Source organism: Podarcis liolepis, assembly GCF_965112155.1.
Source record: "Podarcis liolepis genome assembly, chromosome: 7".
NCBI lineage: Eukaryota > Metazoa > Chordata > Lepidosauria > Squamata > Lacertidae > Podarcis > Podarcis liolepis.
The window spans coordinates 31,500,608-31,523,263 of record NC_139561.1 but is presented as its reverse complement, the minus strand read 5'-3'; the positions used below and the strand labels follow the sequence as shown (position 1 = coordinate 31,523,263).

General features: G+C 41.7%; 2 protein-coding genes across 4 annotated transcripts in view; one reads left to right on the top strand and one right to left on the bottom strand.

Annotated features, from left to right (window-relative positions):
• RHPN2 (rhophilin Rho GTPase binding protein 2) overlaps window positions 1-2,610 on the bottom strand; it is a 52,488-nt gene extending 49,878 nt beyond the window's left edge. The window contains exon 1 of the mRNA XM_083512442.1: window positions 2,463-2,610. The gene's annotated coding sequence lies outside the window, so the exon portion shown is untranslated. The remainder of the gene's footprint in view (window positions 1-2,462) is intronic.
• Window positions 2,590-20,323, top strand: GPATCH1 (G-patch domain containing 1). Of its 3 annotated transcripts, none has more exons than XM_083512437.1 (20): window positions 2,590-2,702; window positions 3,932-4,066; window positions 5,133-5,218; window positions 5,537-5,697; window positions 5,943-6,040; window positions 6,412-6,467; window positions 7,033-7,269; window positions 9,528-9,675; window positions 9,829-9,908; window positions 11,041-11,245; window positions 11,856-12,146; window positions 12,674-12,852; window positions 13,079-13,206; window positions 13,503-13,639; window positions 13,928-14,097; window positions 14,778-14,991; window positions 15,747-15,857; window positions 16,637-16,761; window positions 17,429-17,586; window positions 20,003-20,323. In XM_083512437.1, exons 1-20 carry the CDS (start codon window positions 2,609-2,611, stop codon window positions 20,031-20,033), a joined length of 2,844 nt encoding a protein of 947 aa, XP_083368563.1. In that variant the 5' UTR covers window positions 2,590-2,608; the 3' UTR covers window positions 20,034-20,323. The 3 variants fall into 3 exon arrangements, 2 of the variants coding, with proteins under 2 accessions (XP_083368563.1, XP_083368562.1); XM_083512436.1 differs by having other exon boundaries at window positions 17,394-17,586; XR_014528336.1 differs by lacking the exons at window positions 17,429-17,586; window positions 20,003-20,323 and having other exon boundaries at window positions 2,596-2,702; window positions 15,747-16,098; window positions 16,513-16,761.
• The last annotated feature ends 2,333 nt before the right edge of the window (window positions 20,324-22,656 follow it).

Genomic DNA, 22,656 nt, shown 5'->3' with positions numbered 1-22,656 from the left:
GAGCAGATGAGAGAAGAGGATGTGGCTGAATCTTGGGCGCCAGAGATGGAGGGAGCTGCGGCCTTGCAGGAACAAGAGCTTTTGGATTTGACAAATGAACTTGGAAAAAGCCAGATTTGGAAAGATAAAGTTTGGATTGGTTTGGAAATGGAGGGTTGGATAGACCCTCCTATGCAAGGATGTTTGGACTTTCCGAGTCTGGCAATGGGCCGTGAGATGTTTGGAGCTGTGGGGGCTCTCAATTTTGGAGGGATTCTGAAACATCTTCCTAAATACCACATGGAGTTGAGTCTGGACTATGGAAAAGGGGCTGATTTGTTGAAAAGGGTCAAAAACATCATCAAGCTGGAGTTCCCACGAGTGAAAGGAGAATATGAAGAAGAGCTGTGGAAGGGACCTGGAAGAGATTTAAGGGCTTCGGATATAAGGTTGCCAGGTTAATGCGCTAGATCGATGGGATAAAAAGGACTGACAAAACCCAGGACCAGGAGGAAGGGACGCTGGATGAAGATTGGATTGTTTTTATTTCTCTTTTTATTATCAGGATTGTTTTATAAAATTGATGAATGTTAGAAAAATGTTGGAACGAAATTATTTGGCTCTAGCAAAAATGTTTAAAGAATTAGGCAAGAATATTATGGTTGTGGGAAGTCGGTAAAAATAAGATTTAAGTTTTAAGTTTTTAAGGTTTTCTATAAGATAAGATGAAAATAGATTAAGGTAACGTAATGACAGAATACTATGAAATATGGAAAGGATTTGCTGCATAATTAATAACCAGGATACAAAAAAAGGGAGGAGGAGGAGGTCTAAGAAAGGAGGTGATGAGACTTGGGGATTTGAGAATGATGGACTTATTTTTGTTTGTCTGCGGTGTATTTTTGTTTTTTGAATGTGGTTTGTTTTTTCTTTGTTTTTTCTATTTTCTTTTTCTGCTTTGTTTTTTCTTTGTAATTTCAAAAAAATTCAATAAATATTATAAAAACAACAACAACAACAAAATGACAGGGCAACCCTTCCGGCAATTCTTCACGCCAAAATCTAGACACTGATGATAAGTCCTTGACTGACCTCTTCTGGCCAATGTATGACAGGTTTTAGAAATGTGTTCTTCAGAGACATGGGGTTAACGGCCTCATAACTTTTAAAACTGGGGTGGGGAAAATCACACATGCACATAGAAACCAGCCAACTAAGGATCAGATGCATGCATCGTGCATCTGGCAAAGTGGACTCTTAACCCAAGAAAGCTTATGCTACAATAAATCTGGTAGCCTTCAATGTGCCACAAAGCCCTTGGTTGTTTTCACTGTTAATCTTTCAGGTGCCAGAGAATACTGGGGTGGGGGGTTTTTTTGTAAGAAATTTGACCTGACCTCCTGACCCTTGAATACAAAGTATATATTTGAGGCACATTATTTCAATCAAAGAGTTCAGGGCCCTGTAATTTATCTGTCATAAAGAGACATTTCTCAACAAACCTTCACAAATCACAGCACCCAGAATTATTCAAGGGCAAAAAATGTACTTCGAACATGATTTAAAGATGACAGAAATACAAGTGGAGTTCATTCTATGGACCCTTTGTTGTAGGATGGGGTCCAGGGTGCATCCTAGGTGCCTAACAGTTGAAGTCTGTTGAAGTCAGGTTGGTGTAGCAGTGGTTAAAGTGTTGGACTAAGACCTGGAAGACCAGGGTTCAAATTCCTACTCAGCCATGAAGCTCACGAAGCTCACTAGGTGTAGTTGGGCCAGTCACGGCTTCTCAGACTAATCTACCTCACAGGGGTGTTGCAAGGATGAAATGAGAGGGAGAATTTCCTTGAGCTCCTTGGAGAAAAAGTGAGATAAAAACGCAACAACTACTAATAGTAACAATAACAATAGCTGGGGAACTGACGGACTGGTATCGACCTGTTTTTAGCACTATAATTCATTTCCCCCCGTTATATCGACGTGGTTTTAGCATTGTAATTTTAGCATTATAATTCGGTCTCCCCGTTATATCGACGTGTTTTAAGAGGGCGCTCCCGAAAGGTGCTGAAAGCGCTCGGTTCCCTAGGACTTTTTTTTTCCTCCTTATTTTCCACGACCTACCTTATCCTTGCTGTTGTTATTATTAAGTTATGATCGGAAGTTGTTCCCGGCTATTTTCAATATTGTGTTTTGACGTTGCAACCATAGCTGTCAACGTTTCCCTTTTAAGGGAAATTCCCTTATTCCGAATAGGATTCCTCGCAAGAAACGGGAAAAGTTGACAGCTATGGTTGCAACCTGCCTTGGGGCACCTTAGGGTGAGGGGGCGGGTAAAATAAAACAAGGAAAGAAAGGAAAAATCCGTGCTATTGTCCGTCGTTATAAAAGAGTCCTGCTGGCTGGCGTTGTGGTGGTTGTGTAGTCGCTATGGCGTTTTCTGTGCAACCGTTGCCGATGAGCCGACGGTGTGGGGTTTTGCCTTTCACCTCAGCAGCAGCAGGAGAGCCGCCCCGTCGGTTTCTCCGCCCGGCCGAGGCGTGTCAGGCTCTGAGCTCGAAGGCGCCGCCCCGCTGAGGGAGGCCGAGGAAGAGGCGGCACCGGGGCTCCTCCGCCCCTTTAGAGGCCCGGCAAGATGGCGGCGGGCGAGAGCAGCAGCAGCGGCGGCGACGATGACGAGGAGGCAGAGCTGGTGGGCTATGGCACGCCGTTGGAGCCCCTGGAGGAGGGTGAGTTGGCGGCGGCCAGGCCCACCTCCCTCCGCTTCTTCTCGGGGCCTCTCTGAGGGGAGAGCACCGCCTGTGCTAGGGACCCCGCGCCCCAGAGTCCACTGGGAAGAAGGGGCGGGGGGGGGGGCTGATGTGCTCCTCTTGTTTGGGAGAAGGGTCCCAGGGAAAGGGGCTCAGGCAGGCTGGAGGCTGGGGGGTGTTTATTGGTTATGGGGGGCGGACCCTCACACTGCCTAGAAGGATGTGCCAACCCTTTTATTTCGGGGGTGGGGAGGTGGGGTACACACCTCCAGATGCTGCTGGGCTCCAGACTCCATGGCACCCGATCTTTTTGATCATGGGGGTAGCCAACTGGTGGGGCTGTGGGGGGCAGTCCTTAAATTCTAATGAAGTGTTTAAAAGCATTAAAAAATACTTAAGAAACTGAGGTTCTGCCCCTCCCCCCAAAACAGAAGCCTCCCTCCATAGTATCCTCTTTTTGGTGGTATTTTAAAGGAAATGTCTGTGATTCCACCATCCCCCCAAAAAGCTCAGCCATTTTTGGGTCGATCTCACAAAGAAAGCTCAAACACTTTTTAATACACGCACCCTAACAAAAACGCCCATGTCTTTGCCGGTGATGGCTGCTGGGGCTGAAGGGTGATGGACACATGGAATCATAGGGCTGGAAGGGATCCCCAAGGGCCAGCTAGTCCAACCCTCTGCAATGCAGGAACCGCAGCTCAAGAACCCCCTGACAGGTGGCCATCCAACGTCTGCTTAAAAGCCTCCTAAGGAGGGTCCACCACCTTCTGAAAGTTCTTCCTAATGTTTAGTCTTCCTGCATGTTCCCACAGTTAATGTGTAGATCGCCTCTCACGCTGGTTCAGGTATTCTTGCTTAAAATGGAGTAGGAATTAGGACTGCAGTTCTACTTGGGAATAAGTCTCATTGAACTTGATGGTACTCTAGCATAGGGTTTGGTTGACTCCCCCCCCCCCTTGTCTCATCTTGTTTATGTGAATTTGGGAAGAGAGCTAGTAACATGTGAAGGAGCCGCCCTCTGTGCATAAACCAGGAGAGGAATGGCTTCTAGGCCCTTTCTCCCCTGAGTCTGCCTTGATAAATTGGCATTGCTGGGCAGAGTGCAAACTAATTTTCATAGTGGAATAGCAAACCCGTATGCCTCCTCTTTACACCTTTCATTCACTGTTCTGATTAATTTATGCTTCTTAAAACAATAATTGCAGGTGAGCGAATTAAGAAACCTGTTCCTCTCCAAGAGCAGACTGTCAAAGATGAGAAGGGACGGTACAAACGTTTCCATGGAGCATTTAGTGGTGGTTTCTCTGCTGGCTACTTTAACACAGTGGGCTCAAAAGAAGGTGGGTAATTACTAATGTCTAAAAGTTCTTTTCTTTCTATCTTACACAAAACTTCTCAGGCGAGCTTACTTCACAGGGTTATTTTGAGGATAAAATGGTGGGAAGAAGAACCACCTATGCTACCCTGGGTTCTTTGAAGGAAGAATGGGATATTTAAAATATTTATAAATTTATTTGAATAATTTTCACCCTGGCTTTTGTGGCACATTGTCCTTGCAGTGTGACTTACAAAAATATTTTAGAACAAAATACATGAATATGATAAAGTACTGTCCAATTAAAGCAGTGACAGTTAAAATATATCCTACATTTGTTCAGTTTCTTGCTAATATTTTTTCATTATAAACTGTTGGTATTTTTTAGCTTTGGATATGAACAAATATATATTGTTTCTAGTTGCTATTAGATGCCATTACATTATTTTTATGTATCTTATGTATTTACATTATTTTGTGACTAGTTTTTATCCTAATCTTTTTATCATGCCCCACTTTTGTTGGCATTTATTTCCTATTTTTTTAACACTTATTTGGTTCTTATAGGCATTTGGAGGAGTACCTCTCAAATTCTCTTGTGGTTCAGGCTTGCTTCATTTAAAATACTCATGAACTCAGGGAAGTCTGCATGGGGTTCCAGACAGTCCCTTATCCAAGCAGTGACCAAACCCTGTACCACCCACCTTCAGCCTATGCTTTGGCACAGCCAGAAAACTGCTCTGTTCACTGGAACAAAGTGAGGGTGATAATTGCAACAGTATGAAGGACCCAAGTCATTTGGGCTCTCATAGGGTAAAACTAGCATCTTGAATTGGGTCCAAATGCCTTAGGAGGCCAGTGTAAATGCTAGTTTATTAGCACTGCATAATTACAGTGCCATACTGTGCATGTTTACTCAGAAGTTAGCACCACTGATTTCAGTGACACTCACATGCGAGTGTGCACAGGATTACAGCCTTAGGGTAACATTATGTAATTTTAAATGTAACTTTTCATTTCCATTATGAAATATTATGATAGTGTTTTAATTACTCATGTCTTATAAGAATGAATTGTTATTGTCTTTAAAGGATGGGCACCGTCAACCTTTGTATCATCACGTCAAAACAGAGCAGAAAAAACAGTTCTGGGGCCAGAAGATTTTATGGATGAAGAGGTAAATTTGCAAATAATGCATTTTAAAGAAATAAATAAAACACTGTCATAATCCTTTTTAAGTTCCAGGTAGATGGGATGTGTGTGTCTGTGTTCTGGTTATTCATTAGTCTTAAGTATATATGTGTGTACTGTTATTTCTGCAATGTGCAATAAATATGAAGTATGTTTTGCCAAGAACCAATACATTTTATGTTACAATGAAGCTGCTCTTTCTTTGTTTGTTTTCATTTCAATATAATTGTTTTAATATGTGGATTGAGGAGGAATCCTTTTTAATTTGATTTGTTTCTTCTTACTTTCTCCCCTTGCTCCAAAGGATCTTGGTGAACACGGGATAGCACCAAAGGAAATTTCAATTACAGATGAATTTGCTTCCAAAAGCAAAGATAAAATAAAAGAGAAGGCCAAACAACTTGCAGGAGTTGTTGGCCCGATCCCTGGAGCCACTGTGTTGGATGAATTTATAGCACCTGCAAAGTAAGTACCCATTATGGAAAATTATTTGTGTTAATGATTAAAAGGCAATACAATTGATAATGGGTTAAAATTGGGGAAGGGGACATAGACTCGGCAACACCAGCTTTTCCTCCTCAGACTTCACTGATGCGAAATCTAGAGCTCTGAAAACTTGGCCTGTGTTTTGCTTGATGTTTGCAGGTATTGTTTACACAAACTTTTTAACATATGTGGTTACAAAAACTATTTAAAAATTTCCTTTTCAGAATAACCATTGGTATTGACTTGTTGCGAAAAATGGGCTGGAAAGAAGGACAAGGAGTTGGGCCTAGAGTAAAGAGGAAACCACGGAAGCAGAAGCCTGGTATATTCCATGAAATGTTTTGTATTGTATCACTCAACAACATTAAAAAGTGATCTGTCTATTCCAGTCCACTATAAAGTTGTTTGTATAATCCCCATTTATTTATTTATTACACTTATATGCCACCTTTCCTCCAAGGAGCTCAAGGTAGTTTTCCCCTCCACAGTGAGTTAGATTAGGCTGAGAAATTGTGACTGGCCTTGGCATGAATCCTCATGGCGAGTGAGAATTCAAGCTGGCTCTTGCATTCCATTCTATGTCAACCTTATTGTGACCCACTTCAGTGGAGCCACAGCAGTGTAGCCCTTTGCATAGTTACCATAATGAAGAATGATAGAAATTTAACCTTGTGTCTTCATACTTGGTTGCAGAGCCTGAAGTGAAAATATATGGCTGTGCTTTGCCCCCTGGATCTGAGGAGTCAGAGGTATTGCTTGTGCAACACTTTACTTTGGGTGGGGGCCACTGTTTTTTGTTTCACCTGCAGTTGTGCAAAGCACACAAAGGATCATTTCCGATGACATTAACATTCTTCTTAAACTGTTACTCCAATTTTCGAGATCACTATTACTGTATGTAGACATTTACTAGATAGCATAGCTAACCAAAAAGAAGTCTCAGCCCCAAAAAGCTTGCAAATGTAACAGCTCGCAATGGAGCAGAGCAGGGCATCCTGGAGCCACATGAGTCCATTGGCCTAATTTCAAAAGCCTTTTACAAGTGGTCAGTTTAGATGAGAGTTATCTGTCCCTGCAGCCTTCTGGTTGAAGAGAAATGGGGTTGGGGAGAGAGCAGAGGCTCATCTTTGTTCTGGTCTGTCCCTCCACTGGATTCAGCTCTGCAGTCAGCCTGTGGCTTCTGGACACAAAACTGTTGTCCCCTGCAGCAGAGGAAGGATTGAGGCAAGGTTTTCTTGGGATGAATGCAAGCAAGGTCTTTTTGCTGACCTCAGTAACAATGCTTTGTTACAAATGTGTGTTAATTTCCTAAAGGAAGAAGAGGATGAATATCGCCCAGAAAACGTGACGTTTGCACCCAAAGATGTAGTGCCTGTAGACCTGACTCCCAAAGATAATGTCCATGGACTTGGGTACAAAGGCTTGGATCCCACCAAAGCCTTATTTGGCTCTTCAGAAGAACACAATGACCTTTTCAACCCCAGTGCTGAAAACTCAAATCTTAGAGATCTGCGCCACAGTAAAGGGCGGAAGCTTGGCATTTCAGGCCAGGTAAAATGCGGCTGGTTAAAAGTTTTTTCACCCTTGTTGGCTGTGAAGATAGATGGGCTTATAAGTGAACGGATGATGCCTGTTAAAATGTTTGAAGCTAAAAGAGGATTTCCATGGGTGGTTTCAGTGCCCAGCGTAACTTACTATTCACCACTGATTAGGAGAAGGGGGGCAAGGGAGTCAACTTCCATTGCTTAGTTAGTTCAGCTTATCTTGCTGCAGAATTTGAGTTAAATTCTGGGTAGATGGTGTGTGGGTTTGTGCATGTATACAGTGTACCCAGCCTTGTGTGTCATGATATCAATCTCACCGCTTGCCTTGTGCAGTTAATTTTCAGTGCCAGTGTTGTGGGTCATCAGTGGGCAGCTGCTAAGTTTGTGTGTTGACACACTGCTATACATAAAGTATGCTCACTCAGCTGCACTAGTAGCTGCCCCCACTTGCATCTGGGCCTGGATGGCAGCAACAGCGGCACTAGGTCTGGCATCTCTTACTCCACCCCCTTCTGCCTGCCTGCTGCCCTTGGAAACGACCCCTCATCTACCCTCCCCTGCCTGAGAAGTTGAGGGAAGCTGCCGTTGACCTGCTAGTATGTGAGCCAAGAGCGGTGGGAGGCAGGAGCAGCTGCTGTGAAGGGAGAACTGGCAGCTGCCACTCATTTGCTAGGTGAACATTGAGCGGCAATGTGTGGGAGGAGCAGAAGCTTGCGCCGCTTGCTCATCGCCCCCACCCAATCCCTCCTAACAGTGAATGGTGTTTCTACCATCCACCCACCTGAGTGAGCAGCAATGGCACCTAGGAGCAAAAGGTATCATCACTCACTTGCCTGTCTTCTCCTGCTTGAAACTGATGGTTGTTGCTAGCAGCAGCCATCGCTGTGTGCCCTCTGTCCTGAGGAAAGAAGATCCCTTCTTTGATGTTTGTTGGACCTACATGGAGTGGGATTTGGGTACTCCCTCACTGGCACATTGCCAGGCCCCTTCTCCCAAAAAGCCTGGAGCCAATCATGCTTGTTGATGAAAAAGCTCAAAGTACATTTAAAGCAGAACAGAAGTTTTGCTGTTTGCAGAATTCTAGTAAATGCCTGTGTGCTACGTGGAAGCTCGTCCACATCTTTATTTCCATTTCTGTGAGTTCTTAAGTGGTTTCTCAGAAACAAGACACATGACTAGTATAAAAGGCACATGGTTTGTGTAAAAATATCAGGAAATAAATAGCACCTTGGTACATCCTTCAGGCAGACTTACTGTATTTTTCGCTCTATTGGACGCACCAGACCATAGGACGCACTGGACCATAGGACGCACCGGACGATAGGAGGGGGAAAACAGGGGGGGGGGAATTTTTTTTCTTGTTCTCCCCCTCTAAAACAAGGTGCGTTCTGTGCGTTCACCCCAAGCCTCCAGAGCTTTGGGTTCCTTTCGACCTGCTCTTTGGGGCTGGCGGGAGCGCTCCTTTCCCCTACCGCCAGCCCCAAAGACCAGGTCGGGGAACAGCGGGAAGGCAGCGCTCCGCCTCCCCGCTGTCCCCCGAGCTTCTGGGGCTGGCGGTGGGGATAGCAGCGCTTCTCCCCACCGCCAGCCTCCAAACCATGTCGGGGAACAGCGGGAAGGTGGTGCTCCATAGTATCCATAGTTGCATTCGTGTTAGGTAGAGCTTTTGCAGGTAATGACATGTGCTAGGAGGATAAAGAAGTATACTGAGGTAATGTGTGTAATAAATTCTTTTAGGAGCCCTGCTTAATCCATATAGATCACTAGCTTTTGCAGCTTGTCATTGAAAAGGCCCTGTCCTGAACTATTGCCAGTTTTGAGTCCACGTATGGTGGTGCATGGAGCCAGGCCTCTGTTGGTTACCTCAGTAACTAGAGTGGTTCATATGAGAAATTTTTTAACCTTTTAGATTCCCTAGATTAAAACAGTATAGTGTCTTGTATATATTTGACAACACTTTGAATTATCCTTGGAAAGGAATTGGCTAAATAGCATCCTAACTTGACAAGCAGGATAGCCTGCAGCCTGGTAAAACCAAACAAGGGAGTGCATTGACTTCCTTGTGAATTCTGTGTATATGACCTTGTGCCCATGTTGGTGCCAGGGTGGCAATAGGGGCCCTGCCAGGGTTGCAGTGTACACAGTTATAAGTTCAGCACCCTAAAATTAACTGTAGATCCCCATGTGCATTTTTTTAAGACAAACACTTAGTGGACTGTTGAAATATTCAGTTGTAACCATTCTACGTTATATTGTTTTCCTTAGGCTTTTGGTGTAGGAGCTTTAGAAGATGAAGATGACGACATTTATGCTACCGAATCACTTTCTAAATATGATACTGTTCTAAAAGATGAGGAACCCGGAGATGGGTTGTATGGATGGACAGCACCTAAGCAGTATAGAAGCAAGCAGGGTATGAATGTGGAATTTCTGGAACCCCAAAATCCTGTTCATCTGAAACTTCCTAGAGGGAGGGTCTTGTAAAGGAGGTTGCCATATATTGCCCAGCTCTGCTCCCATTTGTTTTTGCTTTGAAACCACTTACGCATTCTAATTTTGTTCATAGGAACAGAGAGAGAACATAAGTACATTGGGAAAATTTTGGATGGGTTCTCGCCAGCATCTAAGTCTGTAACTTCTCAAAAGGTACGTAAACTAATTTATTTTTCCCCTGAACAAGACATTTCATAAGATAGCTCCCTTTCCCTACATACCTGCAGATTTTTGCTCAAATTGGTATGGGGGAGGAGATCAGGAGATATGTTAATGGTTTATGGTAGGAAACTCAACTGCCAACTACCTCCCTATTTATGCTGGTGATGGCTTAGCTGTTATAAACAGAAGTGCTTCTGGTGGTATCAATTCCTTTATCTGTTAAATTGCCAACAAGATTATTTTTCATTTTCAAAATCCACAGCACAAAAAAACCCAAAAAGCATTTTTGTCAAACAATTCAACAGGATGAATTCATTCTTGCTTGCTTAACCCAAACAGGCATCTTACTAATTCTGTTTAAAAGTTAGAAGGATCTCTCCAATGCAGCTTATCAGGTTTTCACAAACTCTCTGTACTTCTTTATTCTTTCTCTGCCCTAAAAATAAGGCAGGGAAGGTGTAAATGGTTAGAACTCCACTGCCCTGATTTGAACCTGGCAACTGAGAATGTATTGCCGGGGGAAATGACACAGATTTATTCTTCCAGTGATTAAGTAGCATCGTTCTAGATGCAATTTAACTTGCCATATACAGTGGTACCTCGGGTTACAAACACTTTGGGTTACAGACTCTGCTAACCCGGAAGTAGTACCTCGGGTTAAGAAATTTATCTCAGGATGAGAACAGAAATCGCACGGCAGCGGCAGCGGGAGGCCCCATTAGCTAAAGTGGTATCTCAGGTTCAGAACAGTTTCAGGTTAAGAATGGATCTCTGGAACGAATTAAGTTCATAACCAGAGGTACCTCTGTAATGGAAGATGGTGTTTTTGCAGAGGTTGACAAGATTATGAAAACAAGAGAAGCTGTGGATGTATTAGGGCAACTTGGTGCCATGTGATGGTGTTTGATGGTCTGTGGCTATCAGGGATTTTGTTTACAGTTGAAATATTGCAGAATGAGCAGGACCTAATTCTGTGTACTGGTTTGTACACCTGATTTCAGTCTTAAACTTGGACTGTGTCCTGTGATTGATAGAGACATTGTATATATTTAAAGCTTAAGTAATCAAAATGAGACTACGTCTACAAAATATTCAATGTTCTCTGTTGCTTTTCCTTTACAAGATTTATCCTCCTCCTGACCTGCCAAGGGATTACAGACCAGTCCATTACTTTCGACCTGTGCTAAAAGTTAGCAGTGAAAACTCTCATTTAGTGCAGACATTAGCAGAATCCACTGGGAAACTTGAGAGTGATGCAGCACTGCAAAGCAGACACCAGAAGACTGCTGCTCAGCGGAGGGAGTTGCTGGGCGAGAAGAGTCTGGAAGGTACCCAGGATGCTGTATAATTCCTTGCATTTCACATGTTTCTATTGCAGGTTCCTGTTGCTTTGACCATTTTGAGGGGATTTTTATTGGCAAATTTGTATTAAAGGCATTCATTTCTGAAGTTTACAGCAGTCCTCTCCTTACTGATCAGACCCCTCCTTAGTGAACATTGATTAACCCAGTGGGTTAATTGGTATCCCCCTTGTAATCATACATAACAAGCACAGATATTCTGGGCTGTATTTACTCTGGTCTGTGTGTGTGTGTGTGTGTGTGTGTGTGTGTGTGTGTGTACGTGTACGCGCGTGTGCTTCATCTTTTCAGACTTCGCATACATTTTTACTCAGTAGGTTCACAGGCTCTTCAGCATTGAAAGCTCACTGAGAAAGTCAGTGCATCCTCTTGTTTGTTTTTTCTTGACCATAGGCTAAAGTTGAAGGCCTAAATTTGAAGGCCGTCTTGCTTGTCAGGTTAGGACGCTATTTTAGCCAGTTCCTTTCCAAGGACAATTCCAAGTGTTGGCAAATATATTTAAAGCACTGTACTGTTTAGATTCTTAAAACAAAAGTTTTGCTTGTTCTCTTTTTACACCATAATGTTTCTTTCTTAGGTCCAGCGACTTCCATTTTGGAATATTTGTCAGATAAAGACAAAGAAAGAATCCGAGAAGTGAAACAGGCAGTAGAACAGCAAGTGAAAGCTCCAGCCCTCCAGCCTCAGGGGCCCTTGTCTGACAAATCCCAGGTGCCTGTGTTACCTGTTACTCCACAGAGGTGGCAATTGGTGCTAGGAACCCAGCTGGCCACCACTGGATCTAGTGACTTCAAACCATTTGCAAAAAATCCAGAGAAACAAAAGAGATACGAAAATTACATAGAAGGTCTTAAAGATGGAAAGAAAGGTAATTGGCAAAATCACATGCAGCTCTTCTTCCCTGTCATGAAATAGGTTTTACATCTGGATCCAAATGTTGTGCTTGTGAAAAGCAGAGGGGTAACAAAATGCAAAGAAGGGGCAGGGTGTCAAACTGGTACTAATATACAGAAATTTACTATGACGTTGACTATTGGTATGTCTAATACATTTTGACACCATATTCTTCAGGAAATCTTATGTGATGTCATTGTACAGTTGTATGATAGTGATTCACTTAGAATTTGTATTTTAATGCAACCATACAGTTTTCTGTTTCCTAGAACCAGAATGACACTTTGGCTGTTCATGGCTTTTTAGTGCTTCTTTTGAGGCCGTTGTCTTGTAGTTTTCCTTTTTGTTTATGCTTTTTTGTGTACCATTTATTGGTGTGAACAACTTGATTGAGATAAGAAATGCACTCCCCTTTGTATATGTGTTGTACAAGGTTCATTTGTTTTTGTGTTTTTAGTTTAGTTTTATGGGCTCCTGTTCACTCCTCCTCTCTTTCTATAGATGTGCTAGAAAGCTGCTTAGATCACAGTATGACCGAGTGGGAGCGTGGAAGAGAGCAAGATGAGTTTTCTCGTGCTGCCCTGCTCTACAAGCCCTCCAGCTCTGTGTTGGCCTCAAGGTTTACCACTGCAAAGCATGAAGACGACACAGAAAAAGTCGAAGTTCCTCGTGATGAAGAGGTCTGTTCTGCTTCAGTCCTTCAGTAACCAGTGAATTGTGATGACCTGTATTCACCTCCACAAAGCTTCTCTGTTTAAGATCATTCCCAAAGTTTTATTTTTCATAAATTTCAGTTTTTAAAAAGTTTGGAAGCGACTAAATTCAGAGTCAGTGTACATTTACTGTAGCTAGTACATTATTTCCCCTCCAGCACTCTAGATACTAATCCCTTTGTGATTATTTTAGACAGCTGTCAGTGACAAAGAGGCTGCTGCAAAGATGAAGATGTTTGGCAAGCTGACAAGAGAGGCGTTTGAGTGGCACCCGGACAAATTATTGTGCAAAAGGTTTAATGTTCCTGATCCCTATTCAGAGTAAGTTGCTTGAGTTTCTAAATAGCATTGAATAGCTGAAGAACAGATGCTTAGATATGAAAAAAGCTAATTTTAGAAAATGTAGATTCCGTATGAAAACCTTCTTCTTTAGGCCTTCTTAGTCACATTGTTAATTTTAGGCTTGATTCTTGTCAATAAGTTATTTTCCACAAATGTCTAAAGTTATGCTGCACTTGTAAACAGCTTGCTTGTTTCTCCTTTTGTGTGATCTTATTTCTATGTGATAGCAAAAAAGAAACTTGATGTGAAAACCCCATTTTTAAATTTTTCATCAGGTCATGTATTGTTGGACTGCCCAAAGTGAAACGTGACAAGTATTCTGTGTTCAACTTCTTGACTGTATCAGATGCGACATCAAGCATGTTGAGCCAACCCACAAAAGCAGGAATGCAAGAAAATAATGCTTCAAACAGTAAGTGGTCCATTTTGTTATCACTTGGGAGTAAAAGATTCAGGCCACTAAAATACCGGTACTTGAGGCATTTTAAAATAGTATGCTATCTTTTAAGGAACACCAAAGGGGAATCAAACAGGACAGATGCAGAATACCAAGCACCTGGTGCATGAATAGCAAAAGAAAAACAATAACCTCCAACTGCTATTTATATATCAAATATGCTTTAAAATATAAGCAGTAATGACAAAATCAGTATAACTGGAAAACTAAAGAAATATGGGAATTTTGTTTGTATCTTTTAAGAGCCAAAGAAAGCATCTAGATGGGATGTATCTGACAAAGAGAAGAAGAAAAATGATGCCATTAGTGAGTTCATAAGCGTGGCTAGATCAAAGGTTGTACAGGAGGCACGGTCGCCAGCACTGGTTGAAGCAAAGGACAAAAACAGAAGTACTGGAGCTGTTTCTAACAAGGTACAGTAGTGCCAGAGTTTTGATGCTTTCATTGTATGTTCTTCACATGGATCTTCCTTGTGAAGAAGTGGGGATGCAGCCAAGTGGTCAAGTGATTGTACACACATCACTTAGGGTACTTTCTTGTCACTGATTTTCCCTTTGTCCCGGTGCCCAGTGTAGGCAGAAATGTGCTACAACTAGTTGTAGACCGTTGTAATACAGGAGTGGATTCTTCTTTAAAATGAAAGGTCAAGAGCATGAGACTGAAGGAAGCACAGACTCAGCAAGAGCAAGCAACAGCCACCCTCATCCAAAGGCCAAGCAGTTAAGAGAGCTATAGCTGGAATTTGAATGAATTTGTGAATTGGTGGCCCCTTCTCAGGGGAAGAAATCTGCTGTAAACAAGACTGAGCATTGAACTGTATCTCCAGATGAGCAAATCATCTGGAAATCCAGGGGCTTAAGCACTTCTCATGAGTATCTAACATAAATCTTACAATAAGCATTTTATTTCTGCCACTTTAGCCAGATTAACATTGTGTGGAGCAGAGGAGAGCAGTGTCTGAAATGTTGTGGTCATCATGCCTCTATAGTATGCTGATCTTTAGAAAACCTGTGTTTGCTATTCACATTCCTGAAGGGGCATTTAAAGCAAAATATGTTAAGTAAACCTCTTTCCTTTTGGTTCTCTTGTGCAGACACTAAGTGAAAGTACTGGTCAGAATGAAGAAACAGAAGAAGAAAGCAGGCCATCAATGGATTTATTTAAGGCCATCTTTGCCAGCTCCTCAGATGAAAAATCATCTGAAGAAGAAAGCGACGGAGAAGAGCAAACAACACCAGTGACAGAACCAGATTCTGAAAGTCTGAAGCCTTGTGATGTGCCAAGTGCTCCTTCACTTCATGAACAAGGTAAAAATCAGTGGCTAGTCCAGGACGGTGTCAAACTGTGCTTTGGTGCTATGGTAGTTAGCCTTGTACTCCCTTTTCTAATGCATAGTGCTTCAGGTAGTTCCAGTTTGATGCGAACTGTAGTTTGCCACTATGTCCATATGGGGGCTTGTGCTTTCCTTCGTAACCAGGATTGAAAACCATGGTTTGAACTTAATTGTATCATACTGATTTGGAGGGAAAGTGCAGGCTGTAGTTTGCTGTCACATCCTAGCAAGTTTTGGCTTCTGCAAAAAAGGAAGCAACTGATGGAGCGCGAGAAGAGGGACGCACAGGGATGGTTTTGTGTTGCGTATTATGTGTGAATCAGCCCTAAGTGTCTGAAGAACTCTTGTGTGGTCTTGAGACCTTGGTGAAATCCTGACACTTTCTGATATACCCTGTAAGTAGAACTGGAGATAGGATAAAGTTTACTAGACCAACTGTACATTAATTGTCGACAGAAACCCTTAAAGTCCCTTTAACTAAGAGAAAAGGGTTAAAGGGACCCTTAAAGTCCCTTTAACTAAGAGAAAAGGTGGCACAAGCTCATAGAAATGTATTATAAGAACCTTTTCTACCTTATCATTGTCAGAGATGGGATTCTGAATGGAACAACAAATCAAGGGATATATGTTTGGCTCAGCATGGTGATTCTTGTTGTGGTATTATACTTGAGACATTTTATCAAAGCGCCACTTCATCTTTTTTTTTTAATTGTGCTTTTCCACTTAAAGAAAGTGAAGTAATCACACCCAAGCTTCCCGTTACCTTAACTCCACTCCCAATGGACATAGCTGAAGCAGGAGAGGAATTTGGACCAAGATTGCCACCAGCTGCTGCTTCTGGTAAATACATTTCAGCATAATGTGTGAACACTTTGTATGAATTGCAATTATGTAGTTTGTCTGAGTGTATATTTTTAAAAGTTTGCATACAGGAATATTGAGGACTTTCTTTATGAAGTTAAATGTGAAGGCAAACTAGTTGTGTAGACAATTTTGAGCTTGTATTAACATCATGCCTGCCCAAAGGATTTTTCGGCAGAGTCACAAAATGTCATCACAGCATTAAGGGATTTCCCTCCCTGTTCAACTTCTTCCATCGTGAGAGCATGCAGTAACCTGTGAATGAAACACATTTAAGATCCTTTATTATTTAAGTGCACCTGGATCTCCTTGTAGCATAGTTGGGAGTGGGGGAGAGATCCCTTTGGGGGGGGTTATGATATTAAATAGGGCCTTTTTTCCCTAGGAATTTTCTTACCTCACAAGTATTTTTCTCACTAGAAAATGTTTGTTTACTTTTAAGAATGTAACAAACTTTGTTTCTGTCATTTTTGAGAAATATTTGAAAGTTGATTGAAAATACTATCATTGAACCACAGACTCCTGAGCAAAGAAAATTTGAATCCTGCTGAGGCCCTGTACAGATTCCAGAATCAGTAGATTTGGAAGAAGACAGAACTTTTTTTCAGTATCAAAGCCTGTAGTTTCTATGAAGATATAAAAGCTTTAGTAGGATGTCAAGTTCTTTAAAAGGACTTAAAAACTAACAGTTGACATTCCTTGAGTATTTTTGATGTTTCTTGATCAGGCACTTTACTCTGTATGTGATTTGATTTTAGACACTCTTTTGAAGCATGAAGAAATCCAGCTTGCAAGTTCTCCTGAAGCCACTAAGAAAGCAAAACCTAAAAAGAGCAGAGAAAAACACAAGACCAAGAGAGAGCACAAACACAAAAAGGAGAAGGTGATTTTTCAATTTGACTTTTTGGGTGCAGAAACTGAGATTTATGCAAAACCATAGAAAATGCATACAGTATAATAATTGTCCTATGGAAATGCTGTGCAGTTCTCTCCACTGAACAGAATTGCACTGGTCAGTCCCTCCTCCTGCTGCTGCAAATGTTTTATTGTTGGGGCTTCAGCTTTTATGCATAAACTTTCCCTGCATGGATCTAGTCTGAGCAGCTTGTGGTGTGCAGATGATAGAAATAGCGCTTAAATTTGTTGAATTCTGCACATGTCAGCTCCTGTACAAGCATGAGGTTCCTGCCCTATGTAAATTCTGTGCTTGGTGTTGACATGCCTTCATTGGGTAAATACCATAAGGACTGGAGGCTTGGAATAACTGAGGGTGTTAAATGTAGTTATTTATTAGTAACCTCAGAGTGAGGGGGACTCTTCAGCTACATTTTGGCTAACACCTTCCTAAGAGTAAAACCCACTAAAGTTGATAGGGCTCATTTTCTGACAAATATCACCAAGCCAACCTTATTGCGCTTCTTCCAGCTTTTATCTTGGAATAACCATTGTGTCATCTCATACATGCTCATGCTATAAAAAGTTCGTTTTTTTGAGTTTTGGATTTCTCTTTGTAAGGTGCATCATATCAGTCCTGGAACTTGTTTTTGCAGAAAAAGAAACACAAGAAAAGCAGGCACAAGGGCAAACACAAGAATAAGAAATCGGAGAAAAACAGTGACTCGGAGAAAAACAGTGGCTCGGACACAGCCGATAGCAGCAACAGTGAGGAAGAGACCACAGAAATCCCACCACAGGAACTTCTCAGAAGGTAAAGAGATGAAGGGGCTGATTTTCCAGTGGGGGGGGGCAGAGATCCTCAGGTGGGTTGTCCCTCCCACTTGTTCCTTCCTTCCTGTCCCCCCTGTGCAGGTCAAGTGACAGAGAATGCTACCCCATATTGTACTGAACAAGCTTTGGTCTTTTTTCATCAAAGGAGATTAGAGAGAAGACATCACTAGTCAGCTAGAAATGGCACACTTGCCTCAGAGGGCGTTTTCAGCAGACCCTTCGGATGACAAGATTTGGGAAGCAGAGGCCACCCACGGTGGTGCTTGTATCTTCCCAATGGCTAACATTCCTCCCATCAGGGAAGAGTTTGTGATCCAGGAGCTGATAGGAGTGTCTTGGACCAGCTCCAGAACTTGGCCATTGGGGCCACAGGTGGCCCTGAGACCTCAAAGGGACCTGGCTTCTCCTGGGGCGGTGGGGTTGAGGGGAACACAGGGTTCCTCTCTGGCATCTCCTCCTCCCATTGTCATTGAAAGACTGGCCTTGTTCCAGTTCTTCTCTTAGGTTCAGCAGATTCTGGTGCAGGGCTGTATTCCCCCAACTGCCTCTGTGGCAGCAACTGAACCTTACCTGGGCCCCATCTGTACCTCAACTAAGTGGGAAGCCTCCCATGCACCCCCTGTAGTGGTGCTTCAGGGGTCTTTATCACCACAAATATGTGTAACAATCCTGATACCTTTAAAAAATCCCTTAGGAACAAAACATTTTGTAGTAGGGGGGAAATAATCAACTCTTTTCTCCCCACGTAGCCTCCAAATTGCCCTTTGCCTAGTTTCAAATGCTTGTTTCCAGGGGATAAGGCTCCAGATTTTTCAACAGTTTACTGTTTTGGGGGGGGGTTTTGGTAAACTTTCTTGGACAATTTAGCTGAGTCTTACCAAGGCTCCTCGTTTATTTATTACACTTCCTATTAAAAAAATGCTTTAATTTCTCAAAGGTTAATAAGTCTGTCCCAGTGGGTTGTATTTTAAGTTGCTTCCAAAGAAATTGTGCACTATAGCCTACATTGTCCTTTGCATAGCTTACCTATGGCTCTGTTCATCTCAGAATTTACTGAAAGAAAGTTCTAGAATTTTGGGAGTGGTTTCCCCCCCCCAAGTTTGTTACCTGTAAGGTAGCTTCATATGCACTATCAACTTGCAGAATATACACGCCTCAGAAAATTTCTCCTAAAACAGGTCAGCAAGCAGAGGGAAAGGAACCCTACTGGAAACTCATGAGGCAAATTATAATGGCCATAACAGAACACTTGACTTTAATATGAGTACCTGCATCCCAGTATTTTATGGTCTGGTCACTAAAAGCTGTCAAGGCAACAATTACCAGAGGAAAGGGAAAATTGAGGCTTTGAGACTGTTAATCAGGCTGTTCAGAAACTCTTAATAACTTCAGCATTAGCACTTGTCTTGGGCATTTAGCATCTATAATTTTAGTTAGCAACAATATCACTGACCTGGTTCTCTTTTCCCTGGAGTACCTTATTTTAAGATTTAGCACATCACTGACAGTCGTATCAAACAGTGTTTTGCCCATGATGAGCCAGACTAAGATATTGTCTAAACTGGGATAGATCTATTTGAGATACTTTATCTAAAGGGAGTGGAAGAAATAAACAAGTAGTTGCTGTTTGCTTCCCGAGTTGTTCAACAAAGTTTACAGCACTATCCTAGGCATGTCTACTCAGGAGCAATTCCCACCAAGTTCCATAGGTCTTAGTCCCAGGAATTCTAGCATTCTACATCTAATTTCATTGTAATCACTGGGGCATAGTTCAGTTAAAACATGTTTATTTTTTCTGGCAGATATATTTGCCCATTTTCTTCCATAGATCACTACAAAAATTAGATACGAAATTGAAAGTCTGCTCGTCTAAATTTAATTTCCCAATAGCTCTGATCTTGTTCCATTTCACATTCAACAAAAATGGAATGTGTGTGATTAAGATAAACCTTTATCAGGTCTGGAAAAATCAATACCACAGTTGTCTCCTTCCATCATTCAGAGGTTTTATTGGCAGTTACAGTGTTTGCCCTATTATAAGAAAAATCTCCCTGGATCAGATTGTCTGACTCATTTTTCAGTCTGTGCATTTCTTTGCTTACCTCGTTCACTAATATTGGACCACAATAAGGGATTCATGCTTTCAGAGAACAGCTAGTTTAAGTGGTGACTTTTTGTCAAATTTATTTATTGGGGTTGGGAGATTTGTTTATACTGGGGAACAGTAGCAGATATGTTGTTCATTGTTTAGCTCATAATATACCTGGACTTCTTTGGATTGCTGGTCAAATCAATATCTTGAAGACTCTTGAAGAGAAATGGATTATAATGGTTCAATTCTAGATGTTTATTTCCATTATTTACTTATTCAGTTCTTCCCATTTGCTTTTTTCTAGGCTGAAACATCTTCCACTTGTGAAGCGATAGTTTGGATTTTTAAACGTCTTTTGGTCTCAAAATGGATCTCCTCTATGATGGCAGATCAACAGTGCAAAGCATATTTGAATGTTCTGTAAATACTGTATTTATGTTGGCTTTGATAGCATAAAACATACAAGTTGAATTTATGATTTCAGAGTTAAAAATAAAAGGAAATGTGGTTTATGCTAGAGAAGTTTGTTCAACTTTATTGTAATATGAAAAGAAATCATGAAAATTATGCATTTTAAAGAGGATGAGCATGAAGAAATTTTAATAAAGTAAATTTACTGATCTTATGCCTAATGTCTTACAATCATTTTTCAAGCCTGAAGTATAAATATGAGAATATTGTAAAGCAGTAATATTCACCAACAGCTGCCTTTTTTGAAATCTTTGACCACTGAAGTAGTATAGCAGTGTTCTGTTATTGTTATGAGGAAAATCAGTCTTTCCTTTAAAAATTACTATTTTGGGGACCCACTCTAAAGAAAAACTCATAATGATGGGGTTTGTGACTAGCTTTCTTTAGACCGGTGCTTTTTTGTCTTGTTCAGGCTTTTCATGCTTGCTTATGCATCCTAACCCCCTGCAGGCACGATGGCTTAAAAGGCTGAAAAAATTGTTTACAATTAAGAGACAAGTGCAGTTGGTTGGAAGCGGGAGAGAGCAGGCAAAGGTGAACTTGCTTTCTTGTGCTAGCCCAGCTTTCCAGGAAACATTTCTTTGAGGACTGGAGCTTGCTACATAACCCAGCAATCCTTATTTGCAGAAGAAATGCTCCACTAGTTATCATCATTCCCATTTTTCTGATGCTTAGGTTGTGTGGGTGCCATCGCTCATGTACAGGAGAAAAGTATCAGGAGACTCAAGAGATCCCCAAGATTTGCATAGGTACAGAAAACCTGGAGGAGGAGAAAACCACTAAAAGTGTGTGGGAGGGGAGAGGATGGCCCAAGGAGGACTGAGCATGCTCAATAGCTGCAGAAAGCATCCTCGGTGTGAGAGGGAAGAAATGGAATGACCTCTACCATGGGAGCATCTGCATTCAAGTGTCAGATGTAAGACGTGCCTATTGATAGTTGCTTTTGTACCGTAATAGAAATTCTATGGGATTTAGAGGGGTTTTATGGAAGGATGGGAAAGTTCAGTACTCTATAACCACTACAGCACATTAGAGAGTGGAGGGAGAAAGCTGAGCTTCCAATGTATGAGCCCCACACAACATATACCCCACACATCCAGAAAAGTGTTTTCTGCTATATGGCACTGAATTGCATCGAGCCCAATACTTTTCCTTCAGCACAAGACCTTGCCAAATGTCTGTCCCTACAATATTGCTCTGTACTATGGGGCATTCCAGGTATGCCAAATATCCCTTATATTGATGACAAAGCAAGCATTGGACAGCCTTTAGAGGAAAAATGTGCTAGACCTGGGGCTCTTGTGGATACTACCATTCAAAATATTAATATGGTTGTGGTTTGTTGTTGTTTTAAAAACCCTTTTAGTTTGAGTACATTTTCAGTATGGAGATTATGTCAAAGTTCTCATTTCTCCAGTCTATTCACCACTGACCACATTGCAGTCTCTTACACCTGTTTTGGATCCTACCTTATCGTAGGGTCCTCTCAAAATGGGAAACAAGGCTATATCAGAATGTGTAACTTTTTTTTCGGCATGATGTTCCTGTCACCCAGGAGCAGCTTCATCTGGACTTTGGTGACCTGGACGCAGGATAGATGCAAGTATATCAGATAGACCATCTGTGGTCAGATCCACACACTAGACCTCTAGCAAGATTGGGAGGCTATCATCTTAAATATGGGGTTTGGAAAGGGCCTAGTTCATGGAAATAAAGGGCTTTAGCTGAACAAAAATCTATGGGAAGGTAAGACAGTAGGATAAAATATGGATGGAAAAAACCATAGAAATCTATTTCAGTCCATACTAGGGAAACAGCGTTAAAACTTTGGCATAAGTGAGACAGAGCCCCAGTTCAAATGTCTTGTCTTTTGTCTAATGTGGCCCCTGAATGTGGTACTTATTTTCACTTTATAATAATTTTATTGTTTTATCTTTTTTCTGTAAACCCCTTTAATTTTTAATTTTTTATTATTTTATTTGCATTCAAGCAGTGTATAAATTTCATGAAATAAATAAAGTGATGGTGGAAATGCCTCAAGACCCAGGACTGCAATAATAGGAGTGATTTAGATGAGACTGCAGCTGGCCCTTCTCTCCATCTTCAAAGGAAATAACCAAGATGTTCTGTTTCAAGATATTTTGCTTTTCTTTAGTGGTAGCTGCCTGAGTTGACCATTGTGCAAAAATTGAAAACTTTACAAAACGTAGACCTCCTGGTGTAGTACAAAAAGTGTGGAACATGGCTCTGAAAAGCTTACGTTCCATCTTCAGGCACTGTGGGATCTTGCTAAACCTGATGCCTTTCCCACTATTTGGTGAGATTTTGTAACATGCTTTGGCAAACATTACTTGCAACAGGAACACCCAGCAAACTCTCTTGAGATACGTACGGAACGCTTGATTTGATCCCTTGTTAAATTACAATGATCAGCATGATGTGATCTGTTTTCCTTACTGTTGGGTTTTGTTATTATACCTACATTAT